The 23,479-nt window shown below is 44.9% G+C and overlaps 1 protein-coding gene across 5 annotated transcripts in view; it reads left to right on the plus strand.

Annotated features, from left to right (window-relative positions):
• Positions 1 to 595: 595 nt before the first annotated feature.
• ARHGEF7 (Rho guanine nucleotide exchange factor 7) overlaps positions 596 to 23,479 on the plus strand; it is a 126,118-nt gene continuing 103,234 nt past the window's right edge. For 2 of the 5 annotated variants that reach the window (XR_007900829.1, XM_051772824.1), the window contains exons 1-2: positions 596 to 866; positions 15,934 to 16,020. Coding sequence is in view for 3 of the 5 variants with exons in the window: in XM_051772824.1 (XP_051628784.1) it covers positions 702 to 866; positions 15,934 to 16,020 (252 nt within the window). In the remaining 2 variants the exon portion in view is untranslated. Of the gene's footprint in view, positions 867 to 15,392; positions 15,848 to 15,933; positions 16,021 to 23,479 lie in introns of those variants that run through there. The other 3 variants (XM_051772822.1, XM_051772823.1, XM_051772825.1) reach the window with 3 other exon arrangements.

Below are 23,479 nucleotides of genomic sequence, written 5' to 3' on the forward strand. Positions count from 1 at the left end.
AGCATCCCAGGAGGCGCACGGCGGGGACGGCGCTCACCGGGGCGAGCCCGCGAGTCGGCCACTGGGCCAGGCTCCAGGGTTTCCTTGCTCAGGGCAACGACGGGCAAAGGCAAAAATCGACTTAATACGACCAGTCGGGCCGGGACCCTCTGCTGGTGCTCCCAGAGGTAGATGGTTCGAAATCAGTGGCCCCGAGCCTGGAGCTAAAGGCTTGCGGGGGTTTGTTCCCAGCGCAACGGCGCTGTCCGAGGAGGAAACGAGGGGCCGGGGGATCCCGCAACTTTTCCCCACCGCTCCCGGCGCCCGCCGGCGCCCGTCCCGCGCCCGTCCCGCGCCCCGCTGCGCGCCCGCGGAGGCGCCGCGAGCCCGCCAGGGGGCGGCCGTGCCTGCGCGCAGGGCGCGGAGCGGGGCGGGCGCGGAGCGGGGCGCGGAGCGGGGCGCGGGTCTCCGCGGGCGCTGCCCCCGCCCGCCGCCGCTGCCAGTGATGTCATGGGGCGGCGGCGGCGGCGGCGGCGGCGGCGGGGGGGCGGGGAGGAGGCGGCACTGCAGCTGCATGTGTCTGTAGCGGCGGGGCCGGGGCGTCGTCATCTGCATTCACATGGGGGCGGCGCCGGCCTCCGCCTGAAGCCCCCGCCCGGGGAGACACAAAACCCACGCGAGGCGCGGGGCGCCGCGACCCCCGCCCCGCCGCCGCCATCGCCATGAATTCGGCGGAGCAGACCGTTACGTGGCTGATCGCCTTGGGCGTGCTGGAGTCGCCCAAAAAGACCATCTCCGACCCCGAGGGCTTCCTTCAGTCCTCCCTGAAGGACGGCGTGGTGCTCTGCCGCCTGCTCGAGCGCCTGCTCCCGGGCACCATAGACAAAGTAAGTGCCCGGCGCCCCCCGCCTCCCCGCCCTTTGTGCAGCCGGGCCCGCCGCCCTCCGCCCGGCCCCGGCCGCCGCCGCCCCCCGCGGGAGGGGGGACCCCCAGCCCCGGGGAGGGGGGCGAGGGGCGCTGTGGGGCGGAGCGGGCGGTCGGTCCCCGTCGGGAGGGCCGGGGGGACCGCGACGAGCGGCCGCGGGCAGCTTGGCTGGAGGGGCTTTCCCCTTGAGGGCCACGGTTCTGCAAGTGTTTTACGGAAAAAAACGCGCTCCTCCCCAAACCGAAGTCCTCGGTGTGCACGGGAGATGCATTTATTTTGGGGAGTGGGTTGTGGACCCTTTCTGGCGTGCCGCGAGCCGGCTGTAAACTTGTCTACGCAACTGCTGGAATAGCCGGTGCCTCACCTCGCTTGGGAGGTGATTCAGCTCATCCCTTCCAGCCTCTGAAGGACATTTTAGCGTTTGATGCTTAGTTTTCTTGAAGAGTGTTTTAGCGTGATTTGGGTCTTTTACTGTTTGGTAGCCCATGGAAAAAATCTCGTCATTTTTTTTTCGGGTTGACAAAATGCATTACAGCTCTATTCTGCGTTGTGTTTGAAGAAAACGTACTCTGTCAGGTAACTTTTATGTGTTCTGTGTGCGTACGTAATTCCCGTCATAGCTCGGCTAGAGGGGAGGGTTTTGATTTGTGCCTCAAGACTTGGGACAGTGCAGTTGTCTCACCTGATATTCAATAACGTACTGCACATAGAGACCCACATATCGACAAAACTTTCCTTGTGAGCCAATCCGAGGTGGTGAGAAGAAGATTGATGAAGGTCATCTACTATGCTGATGGGATAACTCCTTGCTTGAAAGTAACACCATATTTTTCGCCTTTTACAGTTGGCAAAGCACTCTACTCATTGGAGCCTGCTGACAATGGGCTTTTATTACCTTTTGTGGCTCTATTTCAAGTAGCCCACAGACCCACAAAGTTGAAACCAGTACCTTGAGCTCAGTAGGGCACTGGACTGTGGCTGTCTCCCTTTGGTTCTTCAGTTTGCCACCAGCTGGAGTTGTTACTGTTTTGTGTTACATTCTAGTGTGGAGGTCCTGGCTCTGGACTGGATCCCCTTCTACAGGATGTACTAGCTCATTCCTGCCCCCCTGAATTTGCAAGCAAATTAGGACATGACATGGGGATATGGAAACCCCACGGGAACCGGCAGTGTTCTTGGCAGGTGATGGAGGTGATGAGAATGGAGGCAATGTGTCAGTGGCAGTGTGAGCCACCATGGTGGCCAGCAGAGCTATCTGGGACAGCTGAAGCCACTGCTGCTGCCGCTGCCAACTTTTCCCTGCCATCGTTTCTCCCGAAGTGGCTGTGCAGGCAGTAAAGCTGAAGAGGATGTGCCTGCTTCCAAAGTGCCATGGCTTTGCAGAGGTGGTACATAAAGTGCAAACTGCTGTCCAGTACACTGGGCTGCAAACTGTGGCTCCAAAGCAGGTAAACATTCTGCTCTGCGATCTACAGTGATACATGTGACATGTGGGGCTGAGGGCAAGGACTGTCTGGCTATCCACTGGCTTTGGCAGGCTCTGCCCATGCCTCCTTGCCCCCAGGTTCTTTTGCCTGCAAGCCCAAGGAGGGTTTTGGCAGCCTGTCCCACTGTGCTGCTCCAGGCACACTCTCTGAGTACCTCTTGGACTTTGGGCTCTGAACTTTGGGGCAGAGAAGGTCTTTCCCCTCCTGTAGATGTTAAGCCTAGTAAAATGGGGTCCTGAACTCAGTTTGAGAAACAGCTTCTACTGAACAACAAAATAAACAAAAAAGCACAACAGAAATAAGTGTTAGAACAACGTTTCCCACTTAACATGCCTTTCTGTGTACAGTGTAATTAGGGACAGCTCAGTTAGTGAATGAAAGGCTCTTTTTCGTCTCAGAGGAGGGAACACCTCTCATGTTCGGGCGGGGGTCCCTTTATAGCACCCTCAGTCAAAGGAGGGTTTGCAGAGGGGCACAGCTCTCCACAGCCAACCCCGACACCAGCCTGGCATGCAAGGAGCTGTCAGTGGGACTTATCATGGACCTCATGGTGCGGCAGCACGGGGTTTGCAGCGGGTGGTGTGCAGGCTGGGATGGAAGCCAGAACAGGAGGAATGCTGGCGCCTTGCAGCCTCCCACCTCCCTGAGCTCGTCCTGCATCGAGCAGGGTGCTGGGACAGGCAGCTGCCCTGGAGGTCCCTGCTGACCCAGTGTGTCTCCTCTGGCTTTGACTTCGATGTAAGTCTGGGAGAAATAATCCTTAATTTTTTTTTTCAGGGGATCTTTGTTTTCGTGAGGGAAGCTGTATGTATTTTTTGGACCATTCACGTTGCACTTTCTAATTCACAGATGCATCTGAGAGACTCACAGACTTACTTTTCCTTCTAACTTTGTGAATATTCTTTTTCTGTAGACTCAGTATATACTATGTGTATATATATATATATATACATAGTATATACCAGTATATATCTTTCGTGCTCTCACCTACCATTATAAGTCTGAGCTATTTCCTTGATTCTTTATTTTTTTTTGTTTGCTAATAAAACCATGTAAAAGTTACATCTTTTCCTGTATCATGTTATTTTTTCCAAGTCTTTTTTGCTAATACTGTTCATTATGTTACTTTTTTATACTGAGTGCATTTAAAATATGAACCTTTTTATTCCTTATTTGCCCTGAAAGTCTCGTTCAAAGTGGACATTTTTGAAGTCTAAAAGATTCAAAGTTTGTCTTGATGTAGACTGATTCAGTTCTTAAAATCATTTGAGATCATAACTTTCTATAAATATCTGACATTAGCAGACACTTTGAATACTCAGAGCTCATTTTTCTGTAAATACAAAATAGTAACTAAAACCAAAGAGAACATTAAAAAAATACAAATTATAAATACGAAGGAATGTGTATAAGTTTGGGGGTTTTTTAAGATGTTTTCTAGAAGATGCTATAAATGCATTTCTTTCTTTCAAAAACAGTTTAGAAAGATGATTCAATATATGCAGGAATGCAGTAATACGTTTTTTGACATTTTGTGCTTTCTAAAGCCTCTGGGTACCCCGAGAGTGATTAGTAGAAGATTTTTAATAAAATATTGTGTGACCATAAAAGGAATCAAGTATTTGAAGTTCAAAGAACAGAATTTTTTTGAGTCAATAAAAACAAATTAGTGGGTTTCAAGCCTGGTTAGTATGTTCTTTCTTTAGATTGCTGTGTATTTATGTACGGTCTGTGCACAGAACAACCTACAGAGCTTCTTGCCAGGAAGTTTTGGCTGAATTTGTTTACATTACAGTCATCTTCTATCTTGAACAACAGCAAAGGACAGATATTAAATTTACCAGATTTCAAGACGTCTGAATGAAAATACCGTGAAAAGTAGTGTTATTACGGACTGTCTCTTATTTTCGGGCTCCCATTTAGTGTCACAATCATTTTGTTGCATTTTCAGAGAGACCATGACAGGGTAAAACAAAACAGTTGGTTTAGGCAGTGTGATGGTACTGCTCAATAACCTTATCCTGAACACTGAAAATGAACAAAAATGAGAGCAATTGTGAAAAAAAAACCCCAAAATCATGAAATCAACAGAAACCACAACAGCTTTTCCCACCCTGTCCAAACTCAGCCATGTCTTAGCTTTTCAAAGCACAGAGGTCTGTACTGAAACACTCTGGTTCGTTGATCTGCTCTAAAAGATAGGGAATTGCTGAATTCAAGTAATTTGAATTAAAAGCTGTAATTTCAAGTTACAGGATTTAAACCCTGTGTGATAAAATTGAATTACTTTGATGGCAGGGGAAAGGATCCCCTTGGAAGCATTGCAGTGCAATTGTCTGCCGCTTAGATGCTTTTCCTCACAGAGATCATTTTCCAAACAGATTCCTCCATCACAGACCAGTTTGACCCACTTTCAACGTTGTAAACAGAGATCAGAACTGGAGCGGGAATTTTCCTTGTCATAGGAGGCTTTGCGCTCCATTAAGTTTTGTTTGTACTTTTATTTTTGGTCAGCTGCTCGACAGAAAGCATCATTTAGAGGACAGCTTTGTTCTGTTTGGGGAAATAGGGAGATGCATCAGAGGATGCGATGCAGCAGCCATTTGACACCCCGTTACCCCCCCTCCCCTCCTGTTAGAGGCTTCTGGAGGGCACAAGAGCAGCTGGTTCGGTGCTTTGAAGCCAGGGGATGGGGAAGCGTGCTGGATGCGCGGCTGGGTCTCTCAACGCCCTGGCCCCCCTCTGTCGAATGGACCATCCCCAGCCATTGCACTGAGCGTAGGCTTGAACAACCCAGGAGCTGCTCTGCTGCGTGTGGGAGGCTGATCCAAAACACAGCCACTTCCTATTGCTGCTCCCGCATTGCTGAGGTGGGAGACGGACAGCACGGGGCTGGCCTCGGGAAAACAGATACAGATCGCTCTCTTGTTGGATTAGACTTGGTGCATGGCTGGAAGGAGACATCATTCCTTCTCCCTGAGGTGGATTGGGTACTGGTGTTGACATTAATTTGGTTATTAATTGGGATAGTATCAGGACTGATGGCAGCAAAGATTCAGATCTTTTTACTCGTACCTTGTATATCTATATACGATTCTCTTTTTAATGATAGAGGTCTTTGGCTAAATGAGGCGTAATTTAGGAATAAATTAACTCCTTGCAATTCACAAGGCAAATGAATTGCTGTGTATGAGCACAAGCATTGAGAGTCAGTCTCCAAACGGAGGGTTTGGGCTGCCATGTGCAGCAGCCATCTCGCCAGCCTTGTCTTTGCGATGAGGGTGTGCGCCTATGGCTCAGGCAAAGGAAAATTTACATTCACTTGTCTCTGATTTCACGTGGATGTATTGGGGCTAAGTACTTCTCTCCTATTATGACAAGGTGTGACCTGAATGTGGTATTTCAAGTGTTGCAAAGGAAGAAGAGGGGGAAGGTGTTTTGGAGCCAGAGTTAATAATAAGTGATAATTTTTATAGCCCGGTACCTTTGGAGAGGGTGCAACGGTGGCTGCGATCTGACTGTGGAGCCCAGGCAGAGCTTGGGAATTGTGGTGAACATCCCACCAATGATGCAGATGTTACTCCCAAGGTAGAAATTTCCAGGTGCTAGTTGGCCCTGCACAACCTACATTTTGGACGTTATTCTGGCAGGATGGTTCTGACCCTGAAGCCAAAGGTGAGGCTATTGGGGTCTGCCTGGCTGAACCCAAAGGCTGTCCTGCCTTTGCTCAGTTATCTCTTGGGAAGGTATTGGGGATGCTTGCATTGCAGCAGCAGCAGAAGGTCATCATAGGACTAGACCTGAGAGGCAGGAAGCAAAATCCTCATTTTAATGTGCATATGCTCTCTCCTCTTGGCAGTAGTCCTCCCAAGGAGATTACTGTGCTTCTGGCAAGAATAATCTGCCCTGGACAGCTGTGCCTGCTGTGGCTGCATGCTTGGGGAATGCCAGTGTGCCTACAAATGCTATTGCTCCAGGGTGGAAGCACTGCAAGGCCTAGCCAATCCCCAGAGGAAAGTTAACCCAAAGAAGGTTGTTAGAATGCTTTTATCCTGAATACATGCTGTTCTCCTAAGTGTTGCTGTGAGCTTCTTAGGATTGTTTGGTCCTGTTACAGAGTTGTCATTTACCATGTTACTCTTATTGCCTTGTGAGAGCAGGGATGCACAAATGTTCTGAAGGATAATGCCTGTGCTTTTCCTGTCTATGCGCTTGCTCTGTAGTTCTGGTGACTGGGATATTGTCTAGAGAAATATGGTCTGCCTGTACGCATAGAGGAAGCAGAAGACTTGTATCTGTGTTTGCTTTCTTTTTCCTTGAAAATCAGATCCTGTCAAAGCGTAAAGATCTAGACTGAGTTAAATAAGGGCATGCCAGACCTTGAAAAGAGGGAGCAATTAAGGAAACTGTTGGTGATTAAATTGTTTTTGTCAGAAAATACAGAAAAATAATGGAGTTTTGTTGGTCTTACTCTGATTAATGTCCTTTCCACAGTTTCTAGATATGTTCTTTCTATGTCTGTGCATAATACGGGCTGCAGAAAAGGTGATTCTTTGGCCCTTGACTGCCTTACTCACTCTACCCAGACCATCATCCAAATGCTATGTCTGTGTGGAGAAAAGAAAGAACTATGGGGATGCCATCAGCACGCTTCACTCTGTTTACTACTGCATGCTAGTGGCTGAGGGCACCACATCGTTCAGCTGTAATTCAAGCCTTAATAAAACTAGAAGTCTGGCTTCAAAATTGAAGTTTGCAAATTGTATATGTATATAAGTGTATTTTTATATATATACATAATACATATTTATATACATATATATTTTTAAAATTTTGCTTTGAACCACTGAGGGGCATTCAACATAAATCATCCTTAAGTAACAATTGTAATTAGTTATTACACAGTGTTTGTGATTTGAAGAGCTGGAACCTTAAAACATTTCAGCATGACGTTGCAAAAATACTGTGAGCTGGCAGCATGAAAGCAGTGTCAGTCTTGCACCTTGGCAGGCTGAGCTTTACTTCCTGATCCTCAGCCAGTGTGACACTCCTGTGCTCTCCCTCACTTCGCTGCATAGAGCAAAACCATTTTCTCTCCACATCTCTCAGTATTATGTGGTAACACCATCACCCACCACCAGAATCATAGAGTCATAGAAACATTTGGGTTGGAAGGGCCCTTAAAGATTATTGAGCTCCAACATCCCCACGGTGGGCAGGGACACCTTCCACTAGACCAGGTTGCTGAGTCCTATCCAACCAGGCCTTGAATGCTTCCAGGGATGGGGCATCTGCAACCTCTCTGGGCAACCTGTTCTAGTGCCTCACCACTCTCATTGTGGTGAGGAGTTGAGGAAGGGTGGCCAGCTTCATCTGCAAGAAGTTTTCGTTGTGCTGCTTCTTTTCATGGATCTTTGGCACCCAGTGGGCAGAGCCCCCTGTCCCCTCCTGGCCTGAGAAACACTACTTCTATCTACAAGCGTTTCATTCAGATCTCCATTTTCCTGCTCTGCAGTGAGTGCTGTTGGATGATGCTGGCAGCTTGCCCAGGAGAGGATCCCCACTGTAGGGCTTTGGTAGTCCTATGGAATATTTTCACAGAGAGAGGCAGGGGGAAAAGCAATAAAAATCATATACCCCCTCCACTGGTGCAGCTGTGCTGACAGAAGTGCTTTTGTTGGCTTTGTTAATGTCACTGGGGGAAGTGGTACCGTTAGACTGGCAGAGGAATTCCCTCTCTGGCATATGTTACATCCACACTGAGGAGCGATGCCAGCATATCTAGCAGCAGAGCTCTCCCAGTGTAAACAAACCCTGAGTGATTGGACTCCTGAAGCCTGAGCTTGCGCTGCACCAAAACAGCAATGCTCCACAGGAAATGCTGCAGGATTTATGTGAGAAGGGGTGAAAAATCCCTCCCCACCAGCCTCCCTTCACAGGAGAATGTCTTTAGTTCAGTTCTTGCCAAGCCCACACTTGGAGCTGGGCTTTTTCCACTCACTGATTTCAGGGAAATACATGTCTTCCTGTGGACACCTAATGCTGGCACCCCTGGAGCTCCACAGCCTGATGGTGCTGTGTGGGGTTGATGACGGTTGCATGCTGACTGATTTCCTCTTTTTCTTTAAAATAGCAAAAAAAAGTAAACCCACAGGAATTAGGAATATTAGTTCTCAGTATCTGGGAAACATGGGAAAGCAGATTACTCCTGCAGCTGGAACTAGAGCTTCTTATGTGTATATATCCTTCAGGCACACTCCTGTGCATTCCAGTAGGACTCCTGCTTAGTTCAGGTCACAGTGTGGGCCTGCAAGTGGACCCTGATTGCATTTGCAGGGGCAGCTGCCAGTCTTGTAAGCTTTATATGTGTGGCATTCTCAATTTCTTAAAGCTGTGTTAATGTAGGGGTTTTTTGTGAAATACAAAAATATAATGGAAACTTGAGAAAACAAAAGTCCTGTACAAACTGTCCTGGTGCCCTTAACTTACTTGTTTGTATCTTAGGGCTTAGTTGAATACCTGCCTCCTAGGAGTCAGTTTATAAACTTCCACAGAATCACAGAATTAGTTATGTGGAAAAGACCTCTGAGATCATCAAGTCCAACCTTTGACCAGACACCACCATGTCAACTAGACCATGTCACTAAGTACCATGTCCAGTCTTTTCTTAAACACCTTCAGGGACAATGATGCCACCACCTCCCTGGGCAGTCCATTCCAATGTTTAATCACCCTTTCTGTGAAGAAATTTCTCCTGATGTCCACCTGAACCTTTCCTGCTGCAGCTTGAAGACTATGTATTTGATGGGGATTTAAACAGGGTCCAAGAGAAGTGACAGAAGTACTGTACTTCCACTGCAAAGAACCTGCTGTTTTCCTGAACATTGTTTAATACAGGTGTACATCTGAAAGGATGAGCTCAAACAACTGTATCAGTTTTACAGTAGCATTTTCGCAGGGCAGATGAAAGGGAAAAAGTTGCTCTAGTTGTTGTGTAAGACTTCAAGGTCCAGTTTATAAAGGCTGCCACAAACCTGGCTGGCATTTTAACCAAACTCTAAATTTCCTTTGCAAACTTAGCTAACTTAGGTTTTGAGGGCTATTTCCAATAAAGGACTGAAGCAGCTAAAGCAGAACATGTGTGTGTTTGAATGTAGGTCACTGTTAATGAAGGCTGGTCAGGCAGACAAGCATTTCTGAATGTGTGTAGGGGAAGAAATCAGAAGAGCTGGAGGAGTCTTTAGTCAACCAGAAATGCTCCTCATTTCAGATACTGTAGCAAGGTGGAAGTTGAGGGAGCGCAGAGCTGTGGCTTATGAGTTGGTGTGGTCCATTGAATAGTAAAAAAAAGGTGGTGGGGTAAGGTTGTGTGGCAGAAGAGTAGGGCTAAAATGTGGGATTGGAAGATGGTGGTGTGTGATCTGATGGGTGTGGGACAGATGGAAGGACAGAGTACAGGAACTGGTGTGCGGATGTAGGATGTGCAGCAGAGGAGTGTCAGATGGGGAGTTAGCTGTGCTGATGGCTTTGGAGCAAGGCAGTGGGATCTAAGAGCTGCTGCTGTGGCTGTCATCAGTAGTGGTGTCCAAGGAAGAGGTTTAGGGAACCTCTGTGCTTGGTATTATTTCATCAAAAATGGGCATATGTCACTTCTCAGAGAGGATGCACTCTTGAGTTATTCCAAAGGACACTTAAAGGACTCTCGTAAGTCCAGGAGATGACTGGAGTTTGGAACACTAAGAACATGAAGTCTTATTTTGTTAAAGTCCTGGATGGGGTCAAGAACATAGGTGCACTCTTGCTTTTACCTTCTGCTCTGTCTTGATTAACTTTGTGGCCCTGTATCCTTCTCAGCATATAAGAATTTTAGGGCATATTTTAAGGCACCAGCCTTCCCCTTTGTACTGTGTGCAGAGCCTAGGTGAATCCTGGGAATGTAAATTTGGGCACCTTCATGCATGGCTTGTAGGAGCTTCAGTCTTTTACTGGTTCTAGCTTTTACTATCTACCTGGCTACCTACTGCTGTGCTTTCAGAGCATGAGTTCGCTCAAGCCAAAATATTGCTGTCTGTTCCATGGTGACTGCTGTGTGGATTATTATGGAAAAGTTTGTGGGCAGCAGGTTTTATAAGTTGGAAAGAGTCAGTGCTAAAGAGCTACAGTACCACAGAGACAGTATCATGGTAAGATCTGTTGCTCTATCAAGACACCTCATCTTAAAACTGTGGTTTTTTGATAATCCTGATCTGTGTTTTTAGTTTAATTATAGTATCCTGCTAATATGCCATCAGTTCAAAATGCAATTCTTGAAGTGTTTGGGCAACTGCAGAGGGCTTCGCGATCCTTTAAAGTGCAGCTGTGCCTCCTGTTGTGCTAGGAGGAGTGTGGAGCTCCATCCCCAAGTCCTCTGAGCTCAACTCTGCTTACTGTGGAAGGAGTGCTGCCCCTGTCATTGGTACCTAGCAATAGATGCTTCCTCAAGAAGCAGGGGATGTCCTCATGTGTAGCTATGTAGCCACTCTTTCTTTTCCATCCCTACTGGATGCGATTTGTGAGAGCAGGTGTTCTGGGACAGAGCAGGATACCTAAACGCTGCAAGGGATGGGCCGTGCTGGGCATGGGTGCAGGTGCAAGCAGAAGGTAACACAATTGGGAGCGGTGGGGAGGGAAAGAACCTGCAGGAGCTGTTGGACAGTTGCAGCTTCACCACCCAGGCTAGTATGAAGATGGCCTGGCTTCCTCCTCATAATGTTTTTAATCTCATTTTTATCCCTGAACGTGAATCCTGGCAACAAACCCCAGCCTGCAGCACTTGTGCAGGAGGTGTTTGGCTCTTTATCACTGTGCTTCGTTGGAAGATCCGTTGCCCTTGACCAGTCAAAGAGGCTGGAAGCAAAGCACAGCTGCTGTGGGACTGAATGTGATCAATAGGACCCTTTTGTTAGCTTTGCTGCATTGTTCATGTACTGTATTTTTACTGGTTAGATTGTGGCAATGCTTTGCATGTACAAGGTGTTCTGAAACCTGGAGAGAAAACTGTTTCATGCTGAGAGGGGAATCTGGTGTGAAAGGCTCCAGGCAGGACGAATAGGATGAGGGAAGAATGGTCCAGCATGTGGTGGCAAAGAACAATATCCTCATCACACAGTCTCTACAACTCTTCCCTTTGGGATTGCATTCTTCTGCAATGCTCTTTACAATGCAGGATTTCCCCCTGGTATCCATAATTGAGGGCTGAGTCTTTGAACTTCAGACTTGAGCAGCCATACTCCTGAACGGGACATTTTTAAGTGTCTGCTGGACATGCCTACTAGTTTGTAGCTAGCTGTTGTGTTCCATATTAGTTTCTGCTTTCTAGTAACTGAGACAGTCTTCTAACTCACATAGTAAACCATGTTGTACATATTATATGTTGTGCTAGATAAATGATTGATTTAATTTGTATGTAATAACCCTGCTGTCGTTCAGTCTCTTCTTATTGTCCTCTTGGTAGATTCCAGTTTATATTTAAGACCTCATACACCTCTCTGCCTTTGACCCATTTTGTCAACTTGTTCTGCAGATAAATGCAAATAAACAGCTAATTTCCCATACATATAACTGAAGATGTCTCCTATTTTTTATTAATTTCTCATGTTTACTCATTGCAGTCAAAGAACTGCGATTTTTTTCTTTTAAACTCATTATTCTACACATTCCTTGCATATTTTCTTAAGATAATTTCCCTGTCCAAATGAACTAATGGTAGGCTTTTTCATTTTTTTAAGACCATCCCTGTCATACCTGTTCATGATGCAGCCTGTCTCTGCATTGCTCTTTTTTATTATTGTGTTGTTGTTGATTAAAACCACAGATTTAAACTGATCAAAAAGGATGTAAAATTTAGCTAGGTACCATCAGTTTGCATTGCATATCGTTCTCACCTTTTCTGGATGGTGGAAAATGTACTCTGCTCCTTGATATCTGCAGTGCATCACATGTGTCCTCATTGAACTAGCTGTGATTTCCAGAACTGCTCCCTGAGAGATTAAATCTTAATCAGAACCTGTCCCTGAACAACAAAGAAGTGGTTTAAACTGTGGCTTCTCTGTGTATTACCTTCCACTTGTCTCCTTGGATTCCACCGTGGCACCCTGGTCCCTAATTAAGAATCTGTCATGCCCCTCTGGAATCTTTGTCTTTTCTAATTACTATTAACCTTTTTTATTTGTGTTACTAGAGCACATACAGGTTTCAGTTGGACACTGAGGTCTCTTTGTGCTAGGAGCTGTATACACATATAACAAGAAGACAACCCCCATTAATGAACTAACATTGTTGGTCTGTGAAAGCAAGAGGATGAAGCAAATACTGGGGAGGAAAATATGTTACCTCTTTATTTCATTTGCTTTATGTACATGCAGTCTACTTTTTATTTAACTAAGTCATTTTGGAATATGACCCTACTTTTATTTTGTTTATCCTTTCTTCTCTGAATATATTTGGTGCCTTTCACGCAGGCTAGGACTTACCTGCCTGTGGCCTGCTTGCATGATGTTCTGTTACATTTTGAATAGCCTGTGAGGCTATAAATGTGATCTGTGGGAGGCAGGTCTTGCTCCTGAGCTTCCTGTAACTGTATGTAAAGGATGTCATATTCCATAAGTGTAATTTTAACATGGGCTTAGCCCACATAACTGCACTTGAACATCCTGGGGCGGGGTTGAGTTTGTTCTTCAAGTCCCTTACTGTGTTTCTCAGCTGTCTGTAGCAAAAGCTTGCCAGTCTCACATTAAGATTTCCCAGGTAAATAATGGGTTTGCTTCTTTTTATGGGATCATTAACACTTAAAATTTCTAGCAGGATGCAAATGCTAAGATATTTTTAAATTCTTTACCCATATGCTTCTGTCTTCTGATGGATAAAAATGCCACTGCAGCCACAGAGCTGAGAAGACATAGCCTGCTTCTTTTATCACCCCGAAGTCTTTTCCCTTGTTTTGGGAGGGAAGAAATGGCATTTCTAAATATTTACTGTAACTTATTTTATTGTTTTGAGGGAAGATGATTTTTAACTGGAAACATGCATTAGAGAGCATTAGGGTTAAGGTCTCAGATGTATATTTGGCATGTATTTTAAACTTCCAGACCTGACATAGAGCAGTTTGCAGGGTTTGGGTTTTCTTTGTTGTTTCTCTAATCTTTAATTGGAAATTTTTTCCTTACTCTAATCATGTCTCCCCTTACATCCCCCCCTTTTTATTTTTTTGGCCTCTTTCCAGGTATTATGTGGTCTCTTATGAACTATGTGCAACCTTATATGAGTTGGTAGTACATATATCTGGGTTTCTTAGAATTATGGAGCTTAATGTGTTGGAGTCTTTGCGACATTTTGTGTTAATGTGGATTATGTTATGAGACAAGACATTTGTTTCTTTTAAGAGAAATGTAGGTTTACTGTAGGTTTTCTTACCAGGGGTTATTTGTGTTTGGAGAGCAGAAGTAATGTTAGGGTTTCTCAGAACGAAAAGAGGCCTCGATGAACAAATTAGAAGAAAAAGAAAATGGGGGGTACAAAAAAAAGAAATGAGGAAGTAACAGCTATAAAGGGAGATAAACCCCAGTTATTACGCAAATAGTTTAAGAAAAAACAGTTATAAATTGCAACTATATAATTCTTATGTAAATATTAAGACTATGTAGGAAAGAGCATACTAGAAGCATCAATATAGAAAAACTGAAAGAAGTCTCAGGATTCTGTTTTAACAAGGGATGTTGGTATGACAGTCTGAGCTTGAGATTTCTTAGTAGAATTAAGAAGTAAATTAATAGAGTAATCAGAAAGTATATCAAGCAAGACTGACGAAACTCATGATGTTTTCAGGAGGGTTCTCTCACTGGTATCCTTCAAACTTCCTGAATTTGTCTTTCAGGCTGTTGTACTTGCATAGGACTTCTTTGGCATTCCATTTGCGTTATAGTGTGGTAAAAGGCTTATTCTTAACCCATGGTGATTTATTATAGTACCAGATAATTTGAGGAGTTTGGAGGGTATGTATATGTGTGCTCTTGCTTAAGGAAAGAAAAATTCTTCAACTTGTGTTGTTACCAAATTCCTTGTATTAAAAAATAGCAGCTTTGATTTAAAACTCACCTGAATTTTGCATTTAGAAAATGATAGTGACTTGTGTTTTAAATTTCTTTATACCAGGTTGACCCTGTCATGCTGTTGCATTTGTTAATTTTTGTGGTATTGTGGGGTCAGAGGTATCTTTGATATCATATAAACGTATGGGAAGGCACTACGTTGGATTCAGCTTGATACATGTTTAGAGTTGACCTTGTGTGAAGTTTCCAATGCTACGCAGGTGGATTATACTGTGAGATTATGTAGCCTTGACATACATGTGCATTTAACAAAACTTCCTCTGACTGTAAAACGTAATCAAAGGCCATGATGCTGCGTGTTGCAACACCTTGGCTTCCAGCGACTTTCCAGGGCACTTGGAAAGGCTTTCCCATTCCAACAGAAGGAGGTGTCCAGGGCTGCAGCTTCACTGCAGGTCAGTTTCGGCAATGGTTTATTTGCTGAACTACTTCACAGAAATGAATGAATTTATTGTGAAACGATATGTGCTTATGTGCGCACAGAATTTGAGCGAAGCTGTGGGAGGTGAAGCCATGCCCCTGAAGCGCTTGGGGCTGGTTGCTTTTCCTTGTTAGCCTTGGCTGTCAGGGTAGAGGCTGAGCTGAAGGCACCGTGAACGTGCCTACAGAGAGCACATGGCTGCGTTGCCAAAAACTCTCTTAGGTTTAGTCAAGGTTTTCCTCTTTGTGAAATTGTTTTTCTTCTGGGGTAGGAAGGGGCTGTTTAATAGACTACAGATAAACGAAGCTCGTTAACATCAGACCCTGGTAATTATTAACTCCGGGTGCTAATATTTTTCCACAGAGGTCTTCGGGGCATTTTTCATGTATTTCCTAGTTAGAAAACCGATACCTAATGGTGGACCGACATCAGAACAAGGAGGCACCGGCAGCCTCACGGACGACACGGGCCACCCGCAGCGTGCGCCTTGTCCCCTGTGCGCGACCACTTCTCGTCCCGAGGAAGGGCTGTCCCCGGGCTACCCCCCGTGCACTCGCCTTGCCCTGCAGCCAAACCCGTCACGGCACCGGGCTCTGTATCACCATTTAACAAATTAAGAAACGCTGGGCGACGAGGCCCGGGGGCGCTCCCACGGCGGGTCCCCGCCCGCAGCCGGGGCGGGGCCGAGCGCCTCTCTCCCTCCCTCCCTCCGCCCTCCCCGCGCCGGGGCAGAGCCGCCCGCGACCGCGCCTGGCCGGGGCACCCCTGCCCGCGCTCCTGCCCGCCGCCCCCCGCCCTCGCACGCCATTTCCTGTGCTCCGTGTTTACTTCCCGGTTCAACCCCTCCAGTGGGAGCGATTGGCGCTGCCGCCTACGAAGGGAGCGGGAGGTGAGGGGAGCGGCGGGGCGGGGGACGCTGGTGCGGTGCCGTCCCCTCCTATCCCCGCGCTGAGCCGCCCACCTCTTCTCTTGCAGGTGTACCCGGAGCCGCGGACCGAGGGCGAGTGCCTGAGCAACATCCGCGAGTTCCTGCGGGGCTGCGGTGCCTCCCTGCGCCTGGAGGTGAGTCGGGGCGGGGGGCGCCCGGCTCGGTCCCGGGGGCGGGGGGTTTCTCGCCCTGCCTTTGTGCCCGGGCTGACAAGATGGTGGCGGCCGCCCCTCCCCTGGCTGCGGGCCCGGGGGGCGGCGGGGAAGCCGCTGCTGCCCGCCCGGGGCTGCCTCGGCGGCCTCGTCGCTGTCCGCTGCGCTGCGGTGGCGGCTGCGCCCCCGCCGAGCCTCGCTCCATCGCCGCGGGATGGCTCGGCTTGGGGGAGCGAGAGGACGGAGCGCGCTGGTACCGCGTGGAAGGGCCGCGCTGCTCCTCGGAGAGCGCTGGGCGGGCAGGGCGCACCCCGACCCTCTGTCACTGCAGAGAGCCGGGGGTGGGGTTCACCGGGCCCCGGGGCGGCTGAAACCATTGCTGTTCTGTCCGAGAGAATTCTTGGTGCCTATCAGTTGTGTCCGATAAATTCGTGAGATTGCTTCGGAAGCGCTGCGGTTGGCTTACAAGAAATTAAGTTGATAACAGCCGAACGAAATGCTAATTGAAGAAAATGGCAGGTGCTGTTCCTTCTATTTAAATTTGCGTTACATAAAAGCCTAGCAAACTGCCATCTTTTCCGAACGTGTGTTCGCAGGGTTTCAAATTAGGTACTTGTATATTACCAGTATATTTAGCTGTAGCAAGTACATAGTGTTGTCGAGTTTACTTGATGTTTGTGTGTGGGAGGGAACTGATGCGACTAAAAACAGGTTTCAGCGTCTCTGCGTTGGGAAGTGAGAGGTATTGTATTTTCAGTTATCAGAGACATTTTTTGGGGTGGAAAAAATAGTTTCTGGTGCTTCTGAACTTAAATTAGTGAAATGTTGCCTTAATTAATTCTCAGGGTCTTATGGTATCTCTGGTCCTGCCTGTGATTTTTTCCAGGCAGTAATCAAATATCATTAAAAAAGACTTTGATTGCTTTCCTGCGGCCTCTAAGTATCATTAGTGAAATTAGTCATACTTAGCAGGACTTGCATTTAATCTTAGGTTTCTTCATGGGTAAGGATGGAAATTAAGACAGCTTTTAGCACTGTTCTTGTAGAATATGTCCTTACATTTTTACCTGCCTTCTCTTCTCCCCTCCAAATACATAGAGAATCTCATAGAATTTGATGGGAGAAAAACCAAATTAAGTTCTAAAATACTCACAAACCAGGTCCTGGGGTGAACTGTCCCTGATGCCAAGGGGTTTTTCTTGGTGGTTTGGTTTTTTTTTCTTTTTCTTTTACTTTGGCGCATCTGTCCCTCCATTTGTCTTTTCTAGAGCCGCGCTGAGTTTTTCACGCTTTGAATGTTCATGTGTGAGAGCTGATCCATATTTCAAGTAGCAGATATGCATGAATTTGAGAGAACTGGGGAGGAAGACACTTCAAATCTCAATGCAGAAATAAATTGAGTATTGCAAATATTAAAGGGGGGAAAATAGCACTAATATCTTCCCTTCCCCTTTACTAATTTCCTGCATCATGTCTTTCACAAAGCTTGGAAGTAATTGCAATTGTGACAAGCTGGGGATGGTTACAGCGTTGCAGTTTGGTCTCTCTTTTGTAGTTGCAGAAAGTTTTTCTCAGCTCTTTTCCTTGGGGTGACGAGAAAATGAAGAAAAATGATTAAAGAAAAGATAATTTTTGTCTTGCTCTCAGAACCTGAATATTTTTGGGCATAGTCAAATTGTTAACCTGGCCTCAGGGTCTTCTCAGCAAGACTGCCGGAAACATCTTTCTTATGTGGAGGTAACTGGCAGCAGTAGCTTCCAGCTCAGCGTGTTGGAACAGGAATTACTCCCAAGCTACCAGAGGAGTTCAGAGGCTTGCAGGAAGGGGCACAAATGCTTGGGCTTATGGAGCCTCCTGTGTGTGTATTTATGGCTTGTATGTTGGCCATTCCCTGTTGTTTTCTCATTAGTCTTTCTAACCCCCTAGCTGTGGCCAAAGATGAGAGGAATGGTAACCTGGATTCAACCAGTGAGTAGCTGGCAGGGGCCTCTTGGCCATCGGCTGCTCCTGGGCTCTTTCTCCTCCCTCCTTTAACAAGGTGTGAGTCAGCCCTCATGGATCTCTGCCTTTTTCGCTGTGTGAACTGGGAAGATGCCATAGCTCCCCTGTGCAGCATCCATGTAATGCTTCCTTAATTGTGATCAGGTTTAGAGATTGCATTGAACGAAGAGTGCGAGGAGCATCTCTGGAAGTGGGATAATTTCAGAGAGAGCAGATTAGCTAGCAAGGAGTTAGTGGTAAGTATAAATATTTGACAGAGAGGTGGATGTGTATGTACTAGCTTGAACAGTAGAAACACTTGGACAATATGGTTGTCAGAGGAAGCTCTGGAATGGTTTAAGATGTGACCTTGTTCTGGGCACTCGTGTGGTGCCTTTCTTAACAAGTATTCCACAATGTGGAGTTTTGCATGACCTCTAAGGGTTGCACTTGAGCCTTACGTTGAATCTGAGTTATCTGTAACTGGATCAGGTGATTTCTCAGTGTGTAATTTTGTGAGCATGGTAGAAGCAAGGTAGTACTTTGATTAGCCGAAGTTCAGCATTGCACAAGCACTTTTTGCTCCCAGATCTGAACTCCTCTTGGAAGTAATGGTATTGTATTTTTACGAGACCGTGTCAGAGCTCCTTGCCTTGCTGGAGCTCTGTATGGCTCCAGTTTTGGAGACTTTGTCACAACATGCTTAAGAACTTGATAAACTACTGTGGTTAATGGAAAGTTGCACAGTAGTAGATGACTTCTTAGAGATGCTTTTCTCTGTGGCATCCTCTTATTAGAGGACATGATGACTGTTGTTTTCTTATCTGAAAAGTAAGGGGCAGAGATGAGAAATTTTGTTGGTTTGGAAGTGTTCTGGTGTCCGAAAGTTGTTCTTATTTTCTTCTTACTTCCCAGTGAGTTTTGGCTGTTAGAAAGATAATAGGATATTCAGAATGGATATTTCAAATTCTAATGAGAAGGATTGCTGTTCCTCAAAGGAAACCAGTGGATCCCTTCCCACATGCCCTAGTATTTTTTGATATTTAAATGTTCCAGAGAAAAGAGAGTACTTTATCTGGAGCTTGCAGCAGTCTTCTGTGAGATGAAATCTGTGTTGGTAAAGCAGAGTAAAATAATCAGAAGAATGTTCTGCAAGTGTTAGGTTTTTTAAAAAATTATTCTTTAACATAGTTCTTTTTTGTTTGTGGATACAAGGAGCTGAGACATTAATGAAAAAATGTTCCTGAGACCTCAACCAGGGACTGAATTTGCAGCTCCATGTTGTTTTTCCTGTCTGAAAACTGTTAGTGTTTGCTTAGAATAATTATAGTGTTGAGTAGTAGTTTATTCTACTTTGAAGCTTCACTGCCAATGGTGAATGCCTGTATAGATGGAAGGGACTGTAGAATAGCTGCTTATGTTGTCAATTCACAACTTATTTTGCAGCTTTTCCTTAGGCATAGGATATTTGCCGTGTGCTATTCTTGGCATTTTTACTTTAAAGGCAGTTTTCCCCTACAGTTTTCATTTTGGGTGGGAAGACATTTAACTGTACTTTCTTCTGAGGAGCATGACATGCTTTTCAAAACAGGGTCCTAGATACTTGTTGTACCTGATGGTTTCTGTTCTGGAAGAATATGGGTCAATATATATGGTTAAGATGGAACTGACTGCAGATGTATCTTCCACAGAAGTTTGACAAAAGAGACAAAAATGAAAAAGTGATGGTCACAGAACATTTGTTTCTACCTGAGCCCTAAGAAGTTTTGCCATCACAATCATCTTGTACCTGTATCATGTTACTCTGGTTTTGTTCTCTTTCAAAGGAGTTTCAGCTTCCTGAATATAATGCAGTCTTTTCTTAGTCTTTGACTAGAGCTGTCTGACCGCTTGCAGGGCCAAAAAGAGGCCATGGAGAAATCACTGTATAGTTCAACAGCAGTGAAGTTTGTTTGGGGAGCACTTAAATATAGAATAATAAACAAAAATAATTTAATGGAAAGCCATATTAGTGTCTACGGTTTAAAGGGCAGATTGCTTGATATAACCTGTGAACAATACCAAGCTCTACATGATCAAATTCCATAAGTAGTGTCTTGGAGCATTTTTTTTTTCTGGCTTTCATCAAATAAAAGATTAATGGTTACTTATCTGCAAGTATCTAATGTTAACAGATTTCTTGAGCTCAAAAATATTTTATGTTTTTGACTTTAGTACTGATGGGCAAGATGGCTAATGGAAATGAAAGACAATCTAAGAACCTTTTCTCTACCTGCCAAGAAACCTGCTTGCCTCTGGGGTTCAGGATGGTCATTTTAATACATTGGCAGCAATGCCGAAACCAGCATTTTATTTCTACAGTAAACTAACCAAAGAAGAAATAAAGCAAACCTGGCAGCCTTATGCAGTCTAAGGAGATCCTGTGTTTGCTTATTATAAAATGCCTTGTACAAGAGGGATTTGCCCTTAAGGTTCAGAACACTGCATGCAAATTTGGGAAATATAATTCATGGCTCTCAAGATTTAATCAAGATATACAAATGCCCATAAATGCCCATAATAGAGCGCTAGCCTTGAGGAAAATTTTGTAAGGGGTGCCAGTGTCATTCTGTTAGACCAGCTAATCTTTTGGGAGCAAGTGTACCTGTCTGTCTTCTTCTCTCACACCCACCCCTACCATAGCAGTTCATCTGTTAGGTAATGCTTCTTTCCTCTGAGCCTTACATACTTCTTTGGATCATTATGGCTACGATCCTACTACCACTGTGGATTTGGAAAGGTATTTTACCAGATGGCTTGCAAAGATGTATTTGCATAAGGAATATATAGGCTCTGCTGCTGGTGTGGATGGGTTTGGCTGGCAACTGTTAATGAATTAGGAATAAATAGTTTTCTAGTACTGAAGAGCTTTATACCAGTCGTATGATGATGTTATAGAAATTAAATCATCCACCTATTCCTTTCAGCCCTTGTTCAAACTGTCGTCTTTATTTTATCAAGAACAATATTCTTTGAATTTGCTCTTGACTTTATTCCAACAGAATGTCTTTCTAACCTAGAAGGTATGCTGCCAAACACCTTCAGGATTCTTTGTCATAAACATTTGCCAGAATGTTGGTGTTTTAAAGTTACCATTCTTTTCTTACAGACCACACATTGGAAAGTTTTATTTGGAAGCTGAAATCTCACTGGTGTATTTTTCAAAAGGGAAAAGTTGTACCAGAAATTTGCAGCTTTTAATTGAGCTATATATTCCTTCCCCCCACTCTCACTCCAGTTTCTCCTTGTTCATGAAACTACTCTGAATATATAGTAGATAATACTTACAGTTAAGTGCAGTGTGTCACTGCAACTTACCTTGTACGTACTGACCTCCAAGACATGACTGTTCCCCGCCACCGGTTTCTGTCCTTTTTCTCATGTGTAAATATGATGATTCTGAAAATCAGAAATCAGTGTTTCTTGCAGTTTGTTTTCAGGTCTTTTATTTTTTTTTTTTTTGCGGGGGGGGATGGGGGGTGAAGGGCTGTCTGTTTTGTGCAGCATATACAATAGAGAAGTACAGCCTGAGCTCCATGATTGGAAGTCCATGTTACCATGTCTTGGAACCTAAGGTAGAAAGAGGCTGTTACTTGACTGTTTACATTACTTTAATAAGAATGGCTTTTTGTGATATGAAGGTTTCTTATGATTCACAATCCTTTGTATTCCCATTGAAGAGAAGCCTTTGAATACTACTTTAAGGGTGTCTTACAAATAGAATGGTGGAAAAGTAGTCTTTTTTTCCTGAGGTCAAGCCACTTCCTCATCTTGTATACCATTCATGTGTGGTGTCATGGTAGGCGAGAAGGTGATGCAGAGAGGCAGGAACATACAGCATTGGACAGGGAGGAATGGCAGTACCAGAAGCTGTTACAGTTTTGTTCAGTAAAATACAGTCTCAAACACAAATGTATGTGATAGCTTTTGAGATCCTCACACGGTTCCCTGTTCACTTAAACCTTAAACCTTCTTTCTCTTTCCATGAGAGTTTATTTCTTGTGATTCTGCCAAGCTTGTTGCATCACCAGTAGTGTGGTATTCTGCTATCACCTTTTGACTAAAGTGACTCCAGTGGCTTTCATTAAATAGGAAGAATGTATCTCCTTATTGGGGTTCATGTTCAAAAGCACCTAATATGGAATAGTTTTAAAAAGACTTAAAAAAAAAAAAAGAAAAAGGTAGCAAGTAACAAAAGTGGATTACAAGTGTGTGTCTTTGTCACAAATACTGTAACAACCAGCTGAGGAATGTGCTAGTATTTCTTTGGCTGCTTCAGGTTTATATTCAGTACTTCTCAAGTAAAAAAAAAATTTGAAATTTTGAATTGGACCATGAATATTTTAATTCCTGCTAGTTCTTTTGTATTGCATGCTGGTGTGATACTTTGAACACAGAAATATAGGAGAGTGGGCATGTAGACTCTGGCACAATGGCTCTATCATGAGTGCAGTTCCCTTTCTTTGCTGCATGGACCATACATGACGATGTATGGTGTCAGCATACATTCGAATTGTTTCAGTCATGTCTTGGTGATCAGCATATACAAAGCAAGTTACAGTGACATTGTAAATATTAACTAGTTCTTCTGGCTTGGGCTGAGATAGAGTTGATTTTCTTCCTAGAAGCTGGTATAGTGCTGGATTTTGTATTTAGGATGAGAATAATGTTGATAACTCGATGGCTTAGTTGTTGCTGAGCAGTGTCTACACTAAGTCAAGGATTTTTTTAGTTTTTTATGCTACCCTACCAAGGAGAAGATGGTGGGGACAGGGAGTTGGACACCCTGGACAGCTGACCCCAGCTGACCAAAGGGATATTCTATACCATGTGACATTGTGCTCAGCAATAAAACTGGGGGAGTTGGCTAGGGGCTGTCTGCCTGCTCCTTGGGGACTGACTGGGCATTGGTAAACATTGGCTGATGTGCAGTTGCATTGTGCATCACTTCTTTTGTATATTCTTTTATCGTTGTTATTTTCTCTTCCTTTTCTGTCCTATTGAATTGCCTTTACCTCAACCCATGAGTTTAACCCCCCCCTTTTTTTTTTTTTATTCCTTTCACTGTCTCACTTTGGGGAGGAGTGAGTGAATGGCTGTGTGGTGTTTAGCTGCCTGCTGGGTTAAACCACAACACTGGTATGGATCTGTTCAGAGCAGTTTTGTGAATGAGTTGCTCTGTGGTTTGGGAGAGGCTTCTGTGTAACTGCTTTATTTGTGGTGTTCATCTGGATCTTGAGAATGAAATGAACCTTCATCTAACAATTAAAATGTATTGCACTATTAATTGAGAATGCACAGAAGATTTCAGCATTGCACTCATGCTCAAATACCCCAAACTGTTTTCACAAGAGGGTTTCAGTGCTTTTTTGATGGGAGTTAATCACGTGAGGGAAAGTGTGGAAACTAGGAAAACCAGGAG

Source organism: Manacus candei, unplaced genomic scaffold (genome assembly GCF_025592945.1).
Source record: "Manacus candei isolate 608988 ecotype Guabito, Panama unplaced genomic scaffold, ASM2559294v1 h1tg000159l, whole genome shotgun sequence".
Taxonomy (NCBI): domain Eukaryota; kingdom Metazoa; phylum Chordata; class Aves; order Passeriformes; family Pipridae; genus Manacus; species Manacus candei.